A 17664-nucleotide genomic window follows, 5' to 3' on the forward strand; every position below is an offset into this window, starting at 1 on the left:
TAAATTATTAATCATAGAATATGCCATGGTAAAGATGGGTTGTTGAAGTAATTAGAACTTGACATCGCCAAAGTCACAAGGTTCACGGTTGATGATTCAACCAAATAAGACCCGACATATCCAATATCAAACATCCAAATCGGAATATCACCAGATCCTATTACTTATTCAAATCAATTGAAAAACACAATAAAATCCAGATATTACCAGATCCGACCATGAATCAAGTTGAAATTGGCGAAGTGGTGGTGGTGGTGCGACGGTGATGGACTGATGGGGAGATCTGACTATGGTTGTTGCGATGGGTAAGTATATATGTATATGTAAGATCTCTCTTGATTTAGAGGATGGGAAAATGATTATGAATAGATAAATTTATATGTATATGTAAGTATATGTGTAGTATGATGATGATGATTTTTGAAATTAAATCTAATTTAATTAAATAGATTAAACATATAACCTGTTATTATAGGTCATTAGGTCACTAATTAATCAACCATGTAAAATTTAGAAAAATATGTTGGTAACATATATTGATAATTCAGTTTAATGGTCAACCATGTAAATAAGCAAAAGTACATTAGTCATCTAGTGACTTAACCTTTTTTTTTAAAAAAGTATAAGTCGTTCTATATATTCACCCTACAATAACAAAATCCAGTAGTAATTAAAAATAAACAAAGTTGAATATGTATAATAACAAAACTTACCGTAAAGATTAATACACACTATATAGATTAGAAAGTTAAATTCAAGAGTTACGTTGTAATATGTAGTCGATAAGTAGTAACATAGTTTTCAATTATGTTACATCAATCGGAAACGAGTCATTTATGAGAGTTGTATGTATAGGCGTTAATTTTATTTTGCAAAATTATATATATAATATATCTTCATGTGTTTTGAGTACGTTGATTGTTTAATGAACAGATTTTAGTCTTATATAATGTTGGTGAAAATGAATTCTGGCCAAAAGATGAAAAACAAAAGTTGTGTGAATTAAATTCTGCACACTTTTAACTCTTCATATTTTCACACATAAAAGCGTAGAAAATTTTTAAATTTGTTCACGCTAACTAAAAATGTGGATAAATGCAATATTATTTGTAGTACAATTTTCTCTTCGGATGTAGAATTTACAGATTTTAAATGGGAGCTAAAGTTTGATATAAATGAAGAATATATTATGATGTCGACAATAATTTATAACAAAAAAAATATATATCTCTTAAATTTATTGGTGTAACAGATATTTTGGCAATTTGGCATACAAGTTACAAGTCACACGACTCTCTCAAGGTTGAGAAACGGAGAACGTTTTGGCAATTTGGCATACGTGTATAGCGTATCTGGATTGCATTTACACTTGGAAAAAAATCATGTTTAATTCATCTAACTAATTAATCTTCTTTCTATAATTAATTTACTTTTTTTTTTTTTGGAATAATTGTAGCTAGCTAGGATATGGTTATAATTTGTTGATCGGTAAATAATTCTAAGTAGGCTTTAGGTTCGATTTTCACTGATTTCTAGTAATATATATATATATATATATGATATACTAGCTAATCAACCCGGGTAATAAAAATACCTATTACGTTAATAAAAGGGCATTTCATAATATTATATAAAAGAATTAAAAAAAATTCTTTGTTTCAAATAAAAGATTAAAAATTTAAATAAGTATTATGTGCGGTTGAAAGCTTAATGATATACAAAAATGAGAGAAAATTTTTTTTTTTAAATATGACATCATAAATAAAATAAAAATATTTTTAAAAATTATGTGCTTTTAACACATAATAATATTTCTAAAAATACATCTAAAAAATAATCCTTCTTTATTATATATAAAGATTAATATTAATTTTGCAAAAAACATATATATATATATATATATAAAGAATATAAAGATTGGGTTTGGTATATAAACTTATGACCAACAACTTTATATAATTATTAAGAATATAAATAAATACCTCGTAAGAATGACAAGATATTCTCATATAGAGTAGTATATGGAATTAATTCCATGTTATTTATAGGAAATGGTTGACCAAGTACATCAACATACCAAAGTAAACGTTGAATTTTGCTTCCAAGTTGACATACATATATTGCCAAAATTTTAAATCAAAGTCTACGGCTTACTTGGATGGTATCAGTTGGCATGGTGTATAGCTTAAACCTTCGGTCTATATATACTTTACTATCATAATGCATCAGTAATCTTCATCACAGGCCAGCTTCATTCTTCATATACAGCTCAATCCATAGTATATATATATTTACGACATACACCGTTCATATATATAAATTAAAATGGAGAGCAAAGTAGTGGGATACTGTGCAGTTGCGGCGATCCTTGGAATTATAGCTGCAGCAACAGGTTTTGCAGCCGAGGCCACCAAGGTTAAGGTAATTAATAATCAAAATCCAAAATACATGCAATATAATGACCATGTACATGCATATATAATGTGTATCATAATGTATTCATGCGCGCAGGCTTCTGAAGTTTATATCGTGTTCGATGTGTGTGTTTATCCAAGCAGTCCGGCTCTTGCACTTGGAATCGTATCGGCTGTGTTCACAATCATTACACGAATTTACATAAGTGTTTCGTTTGGTGGATCTGGTTGTTGTCGTTCTGATCCTAACTCCACCCCTATTTCCAAACTTCTTTTCGTATTATCATGGTACGTACGTATGTACCACATTAATTTCGATCCTGTTTTTAATTATTAGTACAGTACGATTAATTATTCTAATCATTACAGTTTATTTCATCACTAATGTATTATATAATGTCAAAATTTTCAGGGTAGCTTCAGTTGTGGGAGTGGCGCTATTGTTTACGGCCGCAGGACTAAATAATAGACAAGGTGGACAGGTTAATACATATGGTTATATCTTCTGTTATGTTGTGAAGCCCGGAATCTTTGCAGCAGGAGCTATTTTAGCTCTTTTGAGTGCAGTTTTCGGGATTGCTGCTTATATAACCTTAACGCCGCCGCCACAAACCACCACAAACAACCCGGTTGCGTACCCCATGGGTGCTATGAATGTTGACCCGGAGAAAAATCCAGTCCCATTCCCTCCTCCTCAACAATATCCTCCTCAACAATACCCTCCACAACAACATTAATTAAAATGGAGAACATGATCGAATGCATGGTTCAAACAAGGGAATTATACATTTATAATTTCTTGTTTGTTTTTTTGTTGTACGTGTTGTTTTTTATTTCAATCTTCAATTCGTCATATTGTCGAATCGTATATGTTATTAATTTGTATATTTGAGTTCCCTATAAGTTTGAATTTTCGATTGAGTTATAGTTTTATCATTTTCACTAATCTAAGTCCAAACATGGTAGACATATAAGACATAATTACTTGATCAACACAAGATTTAACTAAAGCAATTAAGCTTAAGATGATTATTTGCAACTTAATTAGTAGTAAAATTTGTGCTTAATTATATACGTAATACACTGTAGTAAAGAGTTAAACGGATATTGTATCACCGTTGCAAACCGCGTATTCTTATAATTTTCATTTTATGTTTTCTTAATTAAATTATTTGATTCTTTACAATACCAATCCAATGTTTGATCAAACATTTTTAAAGGTGAGTAATTGAACACCTTATAATCACACATTCATATCCAAAAATTAAAACTACTACTACAAAAATTTGACTTATAAACCTACAGATGACAGACATATTTCATACGTAATTAGTCGTAAAATATAAATGCATTATATTGCTAGACATACTTAATTAGTTAATTTCTTCGATGAATGATAAATCATATGTATATACGAGTACATTTTTAACGTCAGTTAAAGTTATGTATCGTGTATCTTACGGGTTTAACCTGCTTAACCTTCCTCATTATAAATCATAAAAATTTTAAAATTTTTTAAAGTAAAAAAATACAGTAAATAATTAACATGGTCATCAGTTACCAGCTAAACTGTAATTTTGGAGTATAGGCGCGCACTTATAAATCTATTCAATTGATCTAATTAAATTCGTTAAAATAAATATTATCATAAAATAGTTGGCAATAAATTAACACATCAAAAGAAGAGCTTGTTTATACGCGGTTTAGCTATTAAATTAGCTATTAGCTATGCCAATCGTGGGAGCATGAATTCTATATATATATAACTCTCTCATTCTAATCAATTAACGAACAAAGTCTCACCAAAATGATTCCACAAAGAATTGTGCTCACTAACACGGTACTCGCTCATAAATATTGTAATTTAATCATTAATGATATTTTAAATAAATTCTCCGTAATTTTTAAAGAGATGGTTGTTTTAATTAAAAAATAATATAAAAGTATAAATTAGATTTATAAGAGAATTAGGATTAAGAAATAAGAGTATTTTGGGTATAAAAATGTGTTGAATTTCCTAAATTAGAAGAAGTCAATATAACTTATAAGAAGTTATAGACTTAGTCGTAACTTTTTAGATGTAGATTCTTTTTTTTAGATTCCTTTCAGGTTTTTTTTAATTATAAATTGTAAAAGGAGAAAAATAATGTTTTGATTCCCTTGTTTTTATTATTATTAATATTATTTACTTATTTGTATTTTATTGTATTTCATACTAGCTGATCAACCCGGGTTCAACCCGGGTTAACTGATAAACGCTTTGCGAATAAACCGAATGATAACCGGATAACTTTAAAACCTGTTTTCATATAAATGTATAATAACAACGTTAATTAAGTAAAAAGTTGTGATACATTATTATGTAAAAAACGAAACTAAACGGAAATAATAGTTGTGTAATTGTGGACACACGTTAAAACACATTCGGTTGGCAAAACAAAAACAAAAACGTTATGTGGGAAAAAAAAATACCATAGTTTTCGGTCTATTATAATGAAATAATAGTATGATTAAAATCTTACATAATAATGTGACATTTAATAAAAATCTTTATTAATGATACATATTTAAAAAAAGGATATTTTGAATTTTAAATAAAAAAGTATGATGATGTCATAATTAAATAAAAAAGATGTGTGATAATACAATTTTTAAAAAATCTTATGTCATCACAATCTTGTTTTATTAATATAAGAGATTACTCGTACTTGTTATATATGCAATTTTTGTAGGATTATCATGGTTATTATTACTCGTATATGTTATAATTAGTTCCAATAATATTTAAGCTAAAATGTATAAAAAGTCACTACAAAGGTAAAACATGTATATACTTGTATCTAAATTATATTCTTAATTAGCCACCACCATGGTTATAAAACTCCTCCGAGTCGGCCGAGAACCCAAAATAAACTCCTGACTCTTCACCTTGCCGAGTCGAGTCCGAGTCACAAGTTCTCTTACCTCAATACACACAAAATGATGATGAAACGTGATTTTATCAACTAATCATACGTTTAATTTTCAAGTTTTGAATTATTAGCTTACCGTTTTTAAACAATTATACTAAAATTTGAAGTTTGGGAGATATTTTTAAAGTTCTATTCTATATAATTTCAAAAATACTTAAGTTTGTATGTAAAATTCAAATCCGAGTTTTCCTCGAGTCGAGTCCGAGTCTCTAAAAACTCCCGACTCCCCCCTCGCTGAGTCGAGTCCGAGTCATGAGTTATCCAACCTTGGCCACCACATACAAACTAAAAGAAAAGATTAGTATTGAGTGCAACCAGGATATCAAGATTCAACGTACTTGATTAGAGCCGTGTGTTTCAATTTATAGAGCACGGAAAAGAGGACGAAGGAGCAATTAGTTGAGGTGGTGTTCCACACAACAATGTTTTAAATACCGGTATATACCGGCCGGTATTACCGGTATTTGAGGGTACTCCGGTATTTTAATCCCGGTATTTTTCCGGTATTTTCACTATTTCATACCGGCCGGTATTCTCGGTATTTCCGGTATTTTCAATTTTTTTTTTTTTGAAATTTTTTAAAATATTTTTTTATGATACTTTAATGTTAGTTTTGTTATATGTGAACTTTAAACCTTATATATTTGTTATGAAATACCTATTTGGTATTATTTTCTAGTGAATTATAATTGGTTTTTGACTATTTTTGTTAAAATTTAACAAATTTTGTAGATTAATAATAAAATAAACTAAAATATTCGTACCAGCCGGTATTTCTAGTAATTCCAATAATACCGGTAATACTAGAAATTTTTTCCACGCCGATATAATTAAAATAGCGGTTTTTAAAACATTGCCACACAATACGCCTCTAGCTAGCTATTAACGTTTTTATTCAAGAAGAATGATCGGGTCGAGAAAGCTATGGCTACTTGGAAGTTACCGAAGGCGTTGCTGAGGAACTAATTTATTTCATGTGTATTGTAAATTTGTAATTGTTAGCTGATCATTAGGGGTGTCATATTTCACCTTTGGTATGTTTGTTTGGTCGATAACCACCAACCCCCAACCCCACCCTACCCCAAAAGAAATTAAATAAAAATAAATAGAATAAGAAAAAAAAATCATGGAATTCCTGCAAGGCTAACAGTTTCAATTTGCAGTATCGAGTTAGAGAGTCTGGATGGGCTTAAGCCGACATAATCAGCCCATTTTGTTACTACATAGAAGTATAGAACTATAGAAGCATAACTTTTTATTTTTATTTTTTTTGAACAGCATGTTAAAATCTTGAACAGTAAAAGGTAAAATACTTTGTTTTGTTACACAAGTTTTGACCATCTTATTTTGTTGACTTATAAAATATATACATATAGCAAACTTTTCTTTTTTCTTTTTTTGTTAATATATATAAATATAACTACGCACAATGCACTTGCTTAATATGATAAAAAGTAGTCTAAAGCTAACTTTATGGTCATGTCATCTATGTATATATACATGCACTTTTAGTCACAAGCTTTCTTCATCCACAGGCTTCTTCACATACACTCCATACACAGCTAGCTAGCTCGATCAGAGATAGACTACGATGGAGAGAAAAATGGTTGTCTCTTGTGCAATTGTGGCAGTGCTCGGAATAATATCTGCAGCTACCGGTTTCGCAGGAGAGGCCACCAGGATTAAGGTAACAATAATCACGACTAACAAGCATTTTAAGTTATATTGTATACTTCACCACAATATGAGTAATTGAGTATATAATCACGTACACACTTAATTCACTACTCATATTTATGATTGAATCCCATGTCACCATTCCTACTAGCTAGGCCAAAGGCTGGTATATATAATTAACGATATGATATACATGTGTTGTGGGCATAATGCATATATGCAGGATTCTGATGTATACCTGGAAGATGGTTTGTGTGTTTATCCAAGTAGTCCAGCTCTGGCCCTTGGGTTTATAGCAGGCGTGTTTGCAATCATCACACGAATTTATATAAGCCTTACATTTGGTGGAAGCAACTGTTGCCATCGAGATGACCCTAATTCAGCCTTGGTTTCAAAATCTCTTTATGCATTATCATGGTATATTGATACTACTAATTAATTAGACAACAATTAACAATGATCTCTTCATTTTCTATTTTTCAAGATTATAGTCACATTTGTAAATATAACTAATTAATTGATATACACCATCAAAAATTAATTATTAATTCAGGATAGCTTCGGTTGCAGCCGTGGTGCTACTGCTAGCAGCTGCGACTCTAAATGATAAAGAAGAAGGTGGGGAGGTTGATTCATATGGTTATTCCACATCATGTTATGTGGTGAAGCCTGGAATATTTGCAGCTGGAGCTGTTTTAGCTCTTTTTAGCGCGGTTTTTGGGATTGCTGGTTATGTGCTTGCATTTACAAAAACCACCACAAATAATCCTCATAACATTGATTTATCAATGGCTGACACTACTACTATTACTAATGAAGATGATCTAGAAAAAAGTCCACTGTCTTGCACTCCTCCATCAGCAACACTCTCCACCAATAGCAAATAAAGGATCCAGATATATAATTAATGTCACAAATGTATAACTAACTATTTTATCAACGATTTAGAACCTTTTTTACTATTTATGTGCTGCTGATATATAGGCTTTTGGGTAATTATACACCATGTGTTTGAATTTCGGATTAGAATTTTTACATTGAATATTTATATATCTCAATTATTTGTATAATTGTGTTCGATCAGGATTTTTAGTGTTAATTGATCAAAGTATCGTTTGCAGTTCTCAATTATTCAGTTTTAATGATTACAATGTGATCTGAATTAGATGTTATCTACTTTTTTGTTGAGTACCTAGGCGGCTATATGTACTGGCTCTTAAAATTAAAATGCAATTAGCTATGTAGTACTGCTTCTTGTATAGCCACGTACTAATCAGTACATGTAATTAATTAAGCATATAACCATGATATAAAATGGATAACTAGACATTATTTGTTTCCATCAAGATCTCACGGTTCACATGAAGAAATGTAAATCACGTAGCAGTATATATAGCATCATGATTAAAGGGACATTAGTTTATACCAATAAGCTTGTTTATATGCTTCATGTTCCCATTAGAATATCTGCATTTTTATTTTTAAAAGAAAAAAAAAGATCGATTTGGGCTCTTTATGAAAACTCAACCATACTATATGTTGAACATATATACTAAAATTGACATGTTTAATGACTGATTCAAACATATGAGACGGGACATGCACTCATTAGTAGGAATGCTTAATTAGCAAATTCCATATTTTTATTGCGGTTGGATTTTTTTATCTTTTGTCAAATCTATAAAAAATATATATATACCTAAATTTTTTGGCTCACTAAAAACTTATATTTCTTTTTAACCACTAGAATATGTAGACGATACCCATAACTCTCTATCTATAGATAATTCACGACACATCTAGATAAAGAAAACCAAAGACCAAGAATTTATTTAATAAAATAATATAATAATTCCACATATATAACAAATTCAACTAAAATCACCAGTTTGAAAATGGGTTTGTTTAGAACAACAATTGCATCAGTTACTTCAACAACGACGGCTATTGCAGCAACTCACCTTGCCTTAAATTCCATTTCACCATCTTCATCTTCAACTTTTAATAATTATAATAATAACAATCACAAGCCCATTTTCAGTACATCGTCTTTGACCCTAAATCGTTTACCCCTAATCAAGAATCTTACTAGCCCACCTTTTGCTGTTCATATGGATGCTAAACCAGCCTTAAAGGTTTAAACTTTTTTACTTTTCTTGACGTAATTTTGTTATATTCTTTATAGGTTATGTTTCTTTTGTTTTAATTTGTGTGCTTTATGGGTTTTTTTTTTTTACAGCATGATGCGGAATTACCTGAAGTTATGGTGAGTTTTTTAAATCTTGTTTTTTTTGTTGGACTATTTGATAGTTTAATTTGGATATAGTTGTTATCGTATTAGAAGAATTCTTTTATTATGGATATAGATTCATTAGGGTATTTGGGATTGTGTATTTCTAGTGCTTATGGCTTATTGCTTTGAGGGGTGTTTGAGGTTGCTGATTTTTAAGTGTTTATCTTAGTGTTATAGTTATTTTAAACCAATCCCGAACGTTGGTTAGTGCTTGTTAAAAAAGTTTGTAAGGACTTTCAAATAAGCAATCTCAACACCACTATAAGTGAAGTTGCACTTGCACATTGATGTGTTTGGATACTGCCGATTTTAGCTTATCTTAGGGGGGAAATATCACTTTTTTAAGCCTGTGTAATGGTGCCGAGTTGAAGTGCATTTTTAAAGCCATGAGAATTTGAAAATATGCATCCCATATAGCCCGAAATGTAGCTAACATTTGATATTTTAGAGTAAAGTTTGATGGAACATTTTGAGGTTGTAACTTGTGTGATTACAGACAGAGTTCATGGTGGATATGAGTTGTGAAGGTTGTGTAAAAGCGGTCAAGAATAAGTTACAAACTGTTGATGGTGAGTGTTAAGTGATTTCAGAAATAGTGCATATGTAGTTTATGTGTAAAATATTATGGTTTTGCTGAGTCGATTTTTAGGAATTAAGAGCATCGATGTGGATTTAAGCAATCAACTAGTTAGAATATTTGGGTCTTCACCTGTAAAGACCATGGCTGAAGCCTTGGAGCAGACGGGTCGAAAAGCACGTCTAATTGGTCAAGGATCTCCTGGAGGTTGGTTCATGTTCCTTTCCTTCTTGACCAATTTTATTTTTTTGTATTTTCAGATATTAATTAGCTATGTAGGGAAGTATGGTCGGTCCCCAGCGTACAAGCTTTTGTGATGTTAAGCCCTATGTAAGCTAATTTTAAAGATATGTGAGAAGTACAAGCGTTAAATGTTCTTTCTGCGATTTTGATAACTAGGGTAGGAAGTTTATTTTGTAAATGCACAAATTAGGCATCTCTAGCTGGTGAACTTTTGGTTGCTTTAGTTCTCGGTTTGCCTAGGCAAATACCCATAGCAACCGGTCATATTCTTGCCATCCGCAATCCTTCTGACCAAAATGTACATAAAGAGTGTCTTTGTTATAAGAGCATCTCCAATGGTATCAAGTTATCAAAGACTTTTTTTCAATGTCCCTACTATCAATATATGATATTTAATTAAAAGTGTTAGTGGAAATTATAAACAAGTATTTTATTAAAAGTGAGTGAGTGTGTAATAAAAAGTCTTTGATCAAATAGCTTGATGAATATCAAGCTTTTGAAGAAAAAAGCTATTGTCTCCAATGGCATAAAGCTATTCAAAGACTTTTTCTTTCACAAAAAGTTTTTCATCAACCTACCATTGGAGTTGCTCTAACGTAATAAAAGCCACAAAGCGATGCCTTTTTTCCATTAGCAAACCATTTGCTTCAAATCCAAACTCATTGACATTTTATACTCTTAGAGTTATCCCTCTCTATAATTATTGGCATCTGGATATATAACGCTCACAGCTATTAGTCAGCCTGCTCTAATGGGCTAATGGAAATGCCTATCTTTACCCTAATGAGTGCCACTAAACATGGTTTTTTCTTTAGCTAATACTTTTTTTTATGACACTTGTACTTGTGATACAAAAGATTTGAATCATTCTCTCTAGATAATCGATGGAGTTGTTGGCACCAGTTCAGTGCCTTAAGCATCTATGCAACTATACCCACGTGCATGAATATACAATTCATCTCTCTAATTATTATCCCACCACTCATGCTTTGCCATGATACTGTATTTCTGTTACATATAGTTAAGTGGAATTAAAGGAGGTCTTACTCGCATTAGAGTATATGTGTGTCTTCTGTATGTAGTATATATGCGTGTTGTCTTTGTAATCCAATTTCATAGAATGCTAGATAAACATCTCACTGGTTTTCTCTCTCTAATCTATCTGTCTAACTGTTTGGCCACTTACATTGTTTGGTGTAGAAAATGTTGGTCAAAAGTTTATTGATTTTTGTAGCTTGACCATTCACAATATAGCTATTGTTAACCTTTATACAACTTCTTCAGTAGTGGTCATTTAACCTTTTCATGCTTAAGATGTACAAGATCTTTTTTTTTTCTTTTTTTCCCCAATATAGGCCATTGCCTCTCATTTTATTAATCCAAAGTTGTACCGATCTTGCTTTTAACTTGTTAGGTCTATCTTTTTGGGTTGGTTTTGAATTTGTTAATTCTGACGAGGTGGTTTGATGACCCCATTTATAGTTATATTGGTTATACTCCCTTTTCTTGTAGTTCAATTATTAGCTTGATTACAACTTCTTCAACAGGGAGTCAGTGATCATGCAATTGTCTTGTCATCTTCTTTTCTTCAGTTCTAGTTATGTTCTGGCCAATATTATGATTTGTTGTCTGATATATGGGGTCGGAAGCTGAAGGTTTAGTTTATTAGTCAGTAGCTGGTTGCCTTGATAGAAATTTTTAAAGGTCATGGAAAACTTAACAGTCACATTTTATTGGCTATGTTATGTTTCGTTGAACCAATTATTCAGGAACAAACATTTTTCCATTTGCAGATGTCTTAATTTCTGCTGCTGTTGCTGAATTCAAAGGGCCACAAATTTTCGGAGTGGTCCGTTTAGCTCAGGTGAGTATGGAGTTGGCTAGGATTGAGGCCAACTTTAGTGGGTTGTCACCTGGAAAACACGGCTGGTCCATAAATGAATTTGGTGATCTCACTCGAGGTGCCGCAAGTACAGGCAAATTATTTAATCCAACCAAGCCGCTTGCAGGAGAAGAGGTCAGTGATAGACTTATCTTTCAAATGTTTCCATCGAGTTGATCAACTTACAGAACAAATGCAATTATACTATGAAAACAACTGTGTTATAAATGTGGTGTGTGTGTGTCAGGTGCTTGGTGACCTGGGAACACTTGACGTTGATGAGAAAGGTGAGGCGTTTTTCTCAGGTGTCAAAAAGAACCTTAAAATTGCTGATCTTATTGGCAGAGCCATAGCAGTATATGATCGTGAAGACAGATCAGATTCTGGGCTTGCGGCGGCAGTTATAGCCAGAAGTGCGGGAGTTGGTGAGAATTACAAAAAGCTATGCACCTGTGATGGCACCACCATCTGGGAAGCAACCAATGCAGACTACGTCTCCAGTAAAGTTTAATAGAAGATTGTTGCCATGTTTTCCATTTTGATATACAAAGGAGCGGAAAATACTAGCAAAAGTGTAATTGCATGTAATCTTTGTATCTGGATATATAAAAGTATGAGTATTACTGTTCGTTACGAATAAAATGCCTTCATTGGGCCTGGTTGAGTTCCCCATCTCAAATCTGGATAACTTATTCATCTAATGAGTGCAAGTTTGAGTACCACTTTCTAAATCTTCATGACCACGCGCGCTGTATCCTCTATTCGAATTGGCAATTATTATAACTTAAATTGATCCATCTACTATTCTACCATAACTCTTTTGGAACCATATAATTTCGCCAAAAGTGTTGTTCAATACACTCGCTTTTGATTTCCTTTACATATGTTGTTTTTTTAACAAACCCAACTATCAAAAATTAACTATACACCATTCACAATGTAATCTTGATTTGAATGCAAATAAAAGGGTCTCGCAACACCATCATCTTCAAGAACATGTGATGGGACCATCATCCATAAAGCTATCAAACCAGGTTATGTTCACAAAGTCAAAAGCACTGAAATTGTAATTGACGTACACTTTGCATCTGGCTGTCTAAAGGTACAAAATGTCTGTTAAAAGCAAACACTGCTTTGCACTGTCCTAAGCCAGCATATCTTGTTTTCAAATATGTGCAGCTATTAGTGAGCGTATATAAATTCAAGGAGTAGCAAGTATCACGCATCCTACTTAAGTTACACTCAGACTATCAAAGTAATCAATTAGTTTTTAAAAAAAAAAAGAAAAAGAAAAAAAGATCAAGGACATGCTTTCCAGACACGACTGTTGCTTTGACTCGTAGCAGATTGTAGCCTAATGCCATGGAACGGCATAAATAACTACTTGTCTGCTTTAAAGGCGAAAAACGCTAACACCAACTTGTACTGTAGGGCTGTTGCACCAAATCACCATCACCTACAAACACCTAATCATTTTGTGAGAGGAAGCAAACCGTCTCTTTTGGCCATTTCATATATAGCAATAGACATCAATACTTTTGCATCAGGGGTCAAACGCCAAACTGTCTCATATGGAACCACACGCACTTTAATCAGCTCGCCATGTTCCCTGAGCCCAGTTTCTTTTCCCTGCAGCTGTTTAATGACATCTGCACTAACACTACCTCTGTAAAGAAGTAAGCTGAGCTCCTCATCACATCCTCCCTACCACATTAAACAACATGTATTTAAATATATATAAAAAATAAATGGTTACATTATCATCACGTGTTCTGTATGATATTACATCAGTTTGAATACAGGTAGGTGTACACACATACCGGTGAAGGGATCACTTTGCATCCGGTGGATGGGTCTAGCATGGATGTGAGATCAACCATGTCATCAAGATTCAACTTTATTCCAGTCTCCTCTTCGACCTGACATATTGATATCATGAATCATAGAGATTTTACATGTGTGATATAGCCATATAGGTATGGCAATGGGGCGGGGACTATTGGGGATCTCCTTCCCCATCCCCAATCCTCATCCCTGAATTAAATATATATATGCACAGATATAAAATATGGTGAACTAACCTCCCGTATTGCCGTACCGACAACATCACCCACGTTATCATCCAACATTCCAGCTGGCAGCTCCAAAATAGGCCTCCCAACAGGCACTCTAACCTTGAATACAATAAAAGTTACAGAAAATCATAATATCTTCAGCGTTGGATCGATAAAAATGTGAAGGTAAAGATGAAGGTTAGTGAAATATGAATAATTTAAAATCATACACAGGAAAACCTGCTCAGTAAGCACAGTGTAAGTTGTCCCCTCAGAATCCAATAGGATTAGAACTGCTACAGCTGGTCCTCGTGCAAAAACAATACCTGGAACCTAAGGAAATATATGCAATTTCATGTATAGACAAAACAAAACGATAAACCATAAGTTAAGATGTGAAAAAAAAAAAAAGGATAAAGTTGAGGTTAGTAAAGGTACCTTCTGACCTGTTTCCTTGTCAATGACATCTGCTTTAAACTTGAGAAAGCCAACACGCTTGCCGAACATGTCCAACCCCTATTTTACAAGAAGATTAGAGATGAACATAATAACAACATCAGGAAAAATAGCAAGAAGCAGAAGATGATACCTGAATGAGCACTTGTGTCAATGACAAAGATCCATCAGCAAGGAGGCCTTTTTCACTTTGAATGTTCTTTAGCCATTGTTGAAATAAAGATGAACCAATAGCAGTCCTGAAACGTTGATGTAAATTATATACAGAGCAGAACAAGAGATTAAAAACAGTGCTTTTATCGGCAGCATTTCCCCGCATTGGATTTGTTGTGAAGCCCTATGGTTTTGTCATTCTAATTTCTATCATCACTACTCTGTTATGTACTCTAATTGCCTCTCGGTGGTGGTTGGAGTTCTTTTTACACAAATATAATCCACAACAGGACAATTGCCTCCAACACCCATCCTAGTTGGTTCTGGAAAACAAGGCATTCTGAAAGAATCACGGGCCCTCAGAAAAAAGTTCCCTGGTCAAATTGGATTAGTTGATTGACGGACCATCTTAGAAGTCAGTCAGGTAAGCTCTGATAACCTCTCATATAATGTTTCAATAGTAGCCAAAACTCAACATTTTTGTACACAATCTAAATACAAAAAATTCACTCAGTAATACGGAGCAACATTTTCTTCCGGTTACAAAAAAAATTATAATGTTGGATATATACATACACTCCATAACAATTTGTACAAAGCCCTTAACTTAACCTAAATAAGAAATCATCATTATATATTTTTCTGAAACTACAAATTCAATAAAAATTTAAGAGAAGAGGGTGAGAAAGTGGTGCCTGAATTCCGAATCGGAGAGACCAGGAGCGGCTACGACTGTTACGGGCTGGGTGAGTTGACTGGGTAAGTTTATAGTGTGACTCAGTTGGGCTACTGATGGTGATGATGATGACATCATTTTGGCGCAAGATATTGCTGCTGTTGTTGTTCTTGTACTGAAAATAATATTAATTAAACTGCTGGTGCGAAATTGAAATTGAAATGGAGAAAAGGCAGTGGTTAATTTGTTGAAAGTGAGCATAGAAATAGTGCCGGAACAGTAAAGCGGCATTGTATAGATTTTGCTGCCGCACAGACTTCCACTACTTTCAAAGAAACTACAAACACATTCCTACCGATTTTCATAATTTTTTATTAATGTAAAAAAGAAAAAAATCAAACTTTCAAGAAATTACAAACACAAAATCAAAAACCGGACCCGTAAAAATATTTTTTTTTAGAAAAATATTAATCTAGCCTAATTCATATGTCTATAAATCAATTTAAAACTTTAAGAATTTGATATGTGAATTCCACTAATTCTATTTCCTAATCTTGCTTTCTGATTTTTTCACAAATCATCATCTTACTATTAGGCATATCTTTAATCACACCAATTAAGTTGATTTATCAATTTTTTTTTTTTAAATAGAAACAAACCCATCGTTCACTTGTGTTAATAGAATATGTATTTGTACTTAGTAAGATTCAAATATTTGTCTCATGGGTAAAAGTTAGTTATCTCACCACTTGAACCATGAATCATTGACCAGACCACTCAATTAGTTAGTGTTTTTCAAACCCAAACCTAATCCGATCGAATAGCCGAAATAGCAAATGATTATTATTTGTTTGAATCCAAATAATGAACGTTCTATCTAAGCAACTCTTATTGGTTAATGTTTATTTGCACGTAAAAAAAATTATTATCAAATTTCCAAAAAATATACTGTTTTGGATCAAAACATGTACTCACATCTTTTAAAACTCATTAAAAGGGATGACATGATAAGTATAACCTTGCAATCACATAACATCTTTATTTCGTATATTAACTACAAATTGAATACTCCTCTCTAAACGTGTGAGTTGCAGTGTTGGTTGAGTTATTATATTGTAAAACATTTCACTCTTGGCATAGAGCCATAGACATAAGATATACATTATACTTAATTTGTCAATGTCTTAATAATTACTGCTCTACAAACATCTCTAGTTAGGATTGTAAGCAAACTAGCGGTGTGATCAACAGTCTATGAACCATTTGACAGATTGTTCATTCATGTCCATTCACTACAAAAAAAAAATCATTTATTCACAAAAGTGTGAAGAAATTTCATAATATATTTACACTTAAAAATGTTTAAAAAGTATACACATGTAAATTTGTGAAAAAAATTTAAAAAATTTATAACTTTTTCACACTTATATGTGTGGAAAGAAAATATTCACACCTAAAAGTGTGAACAAATGTCAAATATATTCACACTTAAAAGTGTGAAAGTCAAATTGTAACACCTGATTTCTTGATTTCTTCACACCTTTCTTGTGTGAAGAAATTTGGTGTTACAAATTAATCATTATACTTTTAAGTGTGAACAATTGATATAGTTTTACACAATTAGAAGTGCGAACTTTTTTTCCCACATATATAAGTGTGAAAAAGTTATGATTTTTTAAATTTATTTACACTTTTAAATGTGAATACTTTTTAAACATTTTCAAGTGTGAACAAATTAATTAAGAAAATTTTCTACACTTCTTATAAGTGTGAATAATAATCACTTTTTATAAGTGTGAACAATGTCATTTATTATAAATGACATTTTTGTTGTAATGATTCATTAATGTAAACAAACGAACATAAACATGGTTCGGTCCAACAAAACTACCTTTTGTTATTTTCAATGCAAAGCTACCTTTTGTTATTAATGTAAACACACTTCTTTTATACACAAATTTTATGTTAACATCTCATTTTTTCAATAATAGAATTGAATATTGTCATCTCCGTACCGTTTGTTCACATGAGTTGGCATAATCCACTAACTAGTATTCCATTTAAAAAAATAATCAGTTTTCAACATTCGTTACAGTAGTAAAAAAATTTAAAGTTGATTGTTAACATATATTTTGGTGAAAATCTCTCAGTGTTATAATTTGTGGAACTTGAGAGACTCTTTTTGTCAAATAATAATAATAATAATAATAATAATAATAATAATTGTTGTTGTTTTCTTGTTTTTTTTTAATTATGTTAAAAGTTTT

At 32.0% G+C, this 17664-nt stretch overlaps 4 protein-coding genes across 4 annotated transcripts; 3 read left to right on the forward strand and 1 right to left on the reverse strand.

Moving 5' to 3' along the window:
- The first annotated feature begins 2154 nt into the window (after positions 1–2154).
- LOC122585877 lies at positions 2155–3339 on the forward strand. Its single transcript, XM_043757988.1, has 3 exons — positions 2155–2421; positions 2512–2702; positions 2827–3339. The coding sequence occupies exons 1-3, from the start codon at positions 2326–2328 to the stop codon at positions 3149–3151; spliced, it is 612 nt and encodes a 203-aa protein (XP_043613923.1). The 5' UTR covers positions 2155–2325; the 3' UTR covers positions 3152–3339.
- Positions 3340–6977: 3638 nt separating this feature from the next.
- Positions 6978–8078, forward strand: LOC122590082. The gene is made up of 3 exons (XM_043762667.1): positions 6978–7073; positions 7287–7480; positions 7617–8078. Exons 1-3 carry the CDS (start codon positions 6978–6980, stop codon positions 7948–7950), a joined length of 624 nt encoding a protein of 207 aa, XP_043618602.1. The 3' UTR covers positions 7951–8078.
- A 796-nt stretch (positions 8079–8874) lies between these two features.
- Positions 8875–12737, forward strand: LOC122585509 (copper chaperone for superoxide dismutase, chloroplastic/cytosolic). The gene is made up of 6 exons (XM_043757634.1): positions 8875–9198; positions 9303–9329; positions 9853–9925; positions 10006–10140; positions 11970–12193; positions 12306–12737. Exons 1-6 carry the CDS (start codon positions 8959–8961, stop codon positions 12567–12569), a joined length of 963 nt encoding a protein of 320 aa, XP_043613569.1. The 5' UTR covers positions 8875–8958; the 3' UTR covers positions 12570–12737.
- A 359-nt stretch (positions 12738–13096) lies between these two features.
- LOC122578775 (nudix hydrolase 14, chloroplastic) lies at positions 13097–15739 on the reverse strand. The gene is made up of 7 exons (XM_043750811.1): positions 15417–15739; positions 14702–14807; positions 14551–14628; positions 14353–14445; positions 14140–14232; positions 13879–13977; positions 13097–13762 (listed from the first exon to the last, which is right to left on the reverse strand). The coding sequence occupies exons 1-7, from the start codon at positions 15686–15688 to the stop codon at positions 13529–13531; spliced, it is 975 nt and encodes a 324-aa protein (XP_043606746.1). The 5' UTR covers positions 15689–15739; the 3' UTR covers positions 13097–13528.
- Positions 15740–17664: the final 1925 nt, after the last annotated feature.

Source organism: Erigeron canadensis, chromosome 1, assembly GCF_010389155.1.
Source record: "Erigeron canadensis isolate Cc75 chromosome 1, C_canadensis_v1, whole genome shotgun sequence".
NCBI classification, from domain to species: domain Eukaryota; kingdom Viridiplantae; phylum Streptophyta; class Magnoliopsida; order Asterales; family Asteraceae; genus Erigeron; species Erigeron canadensis.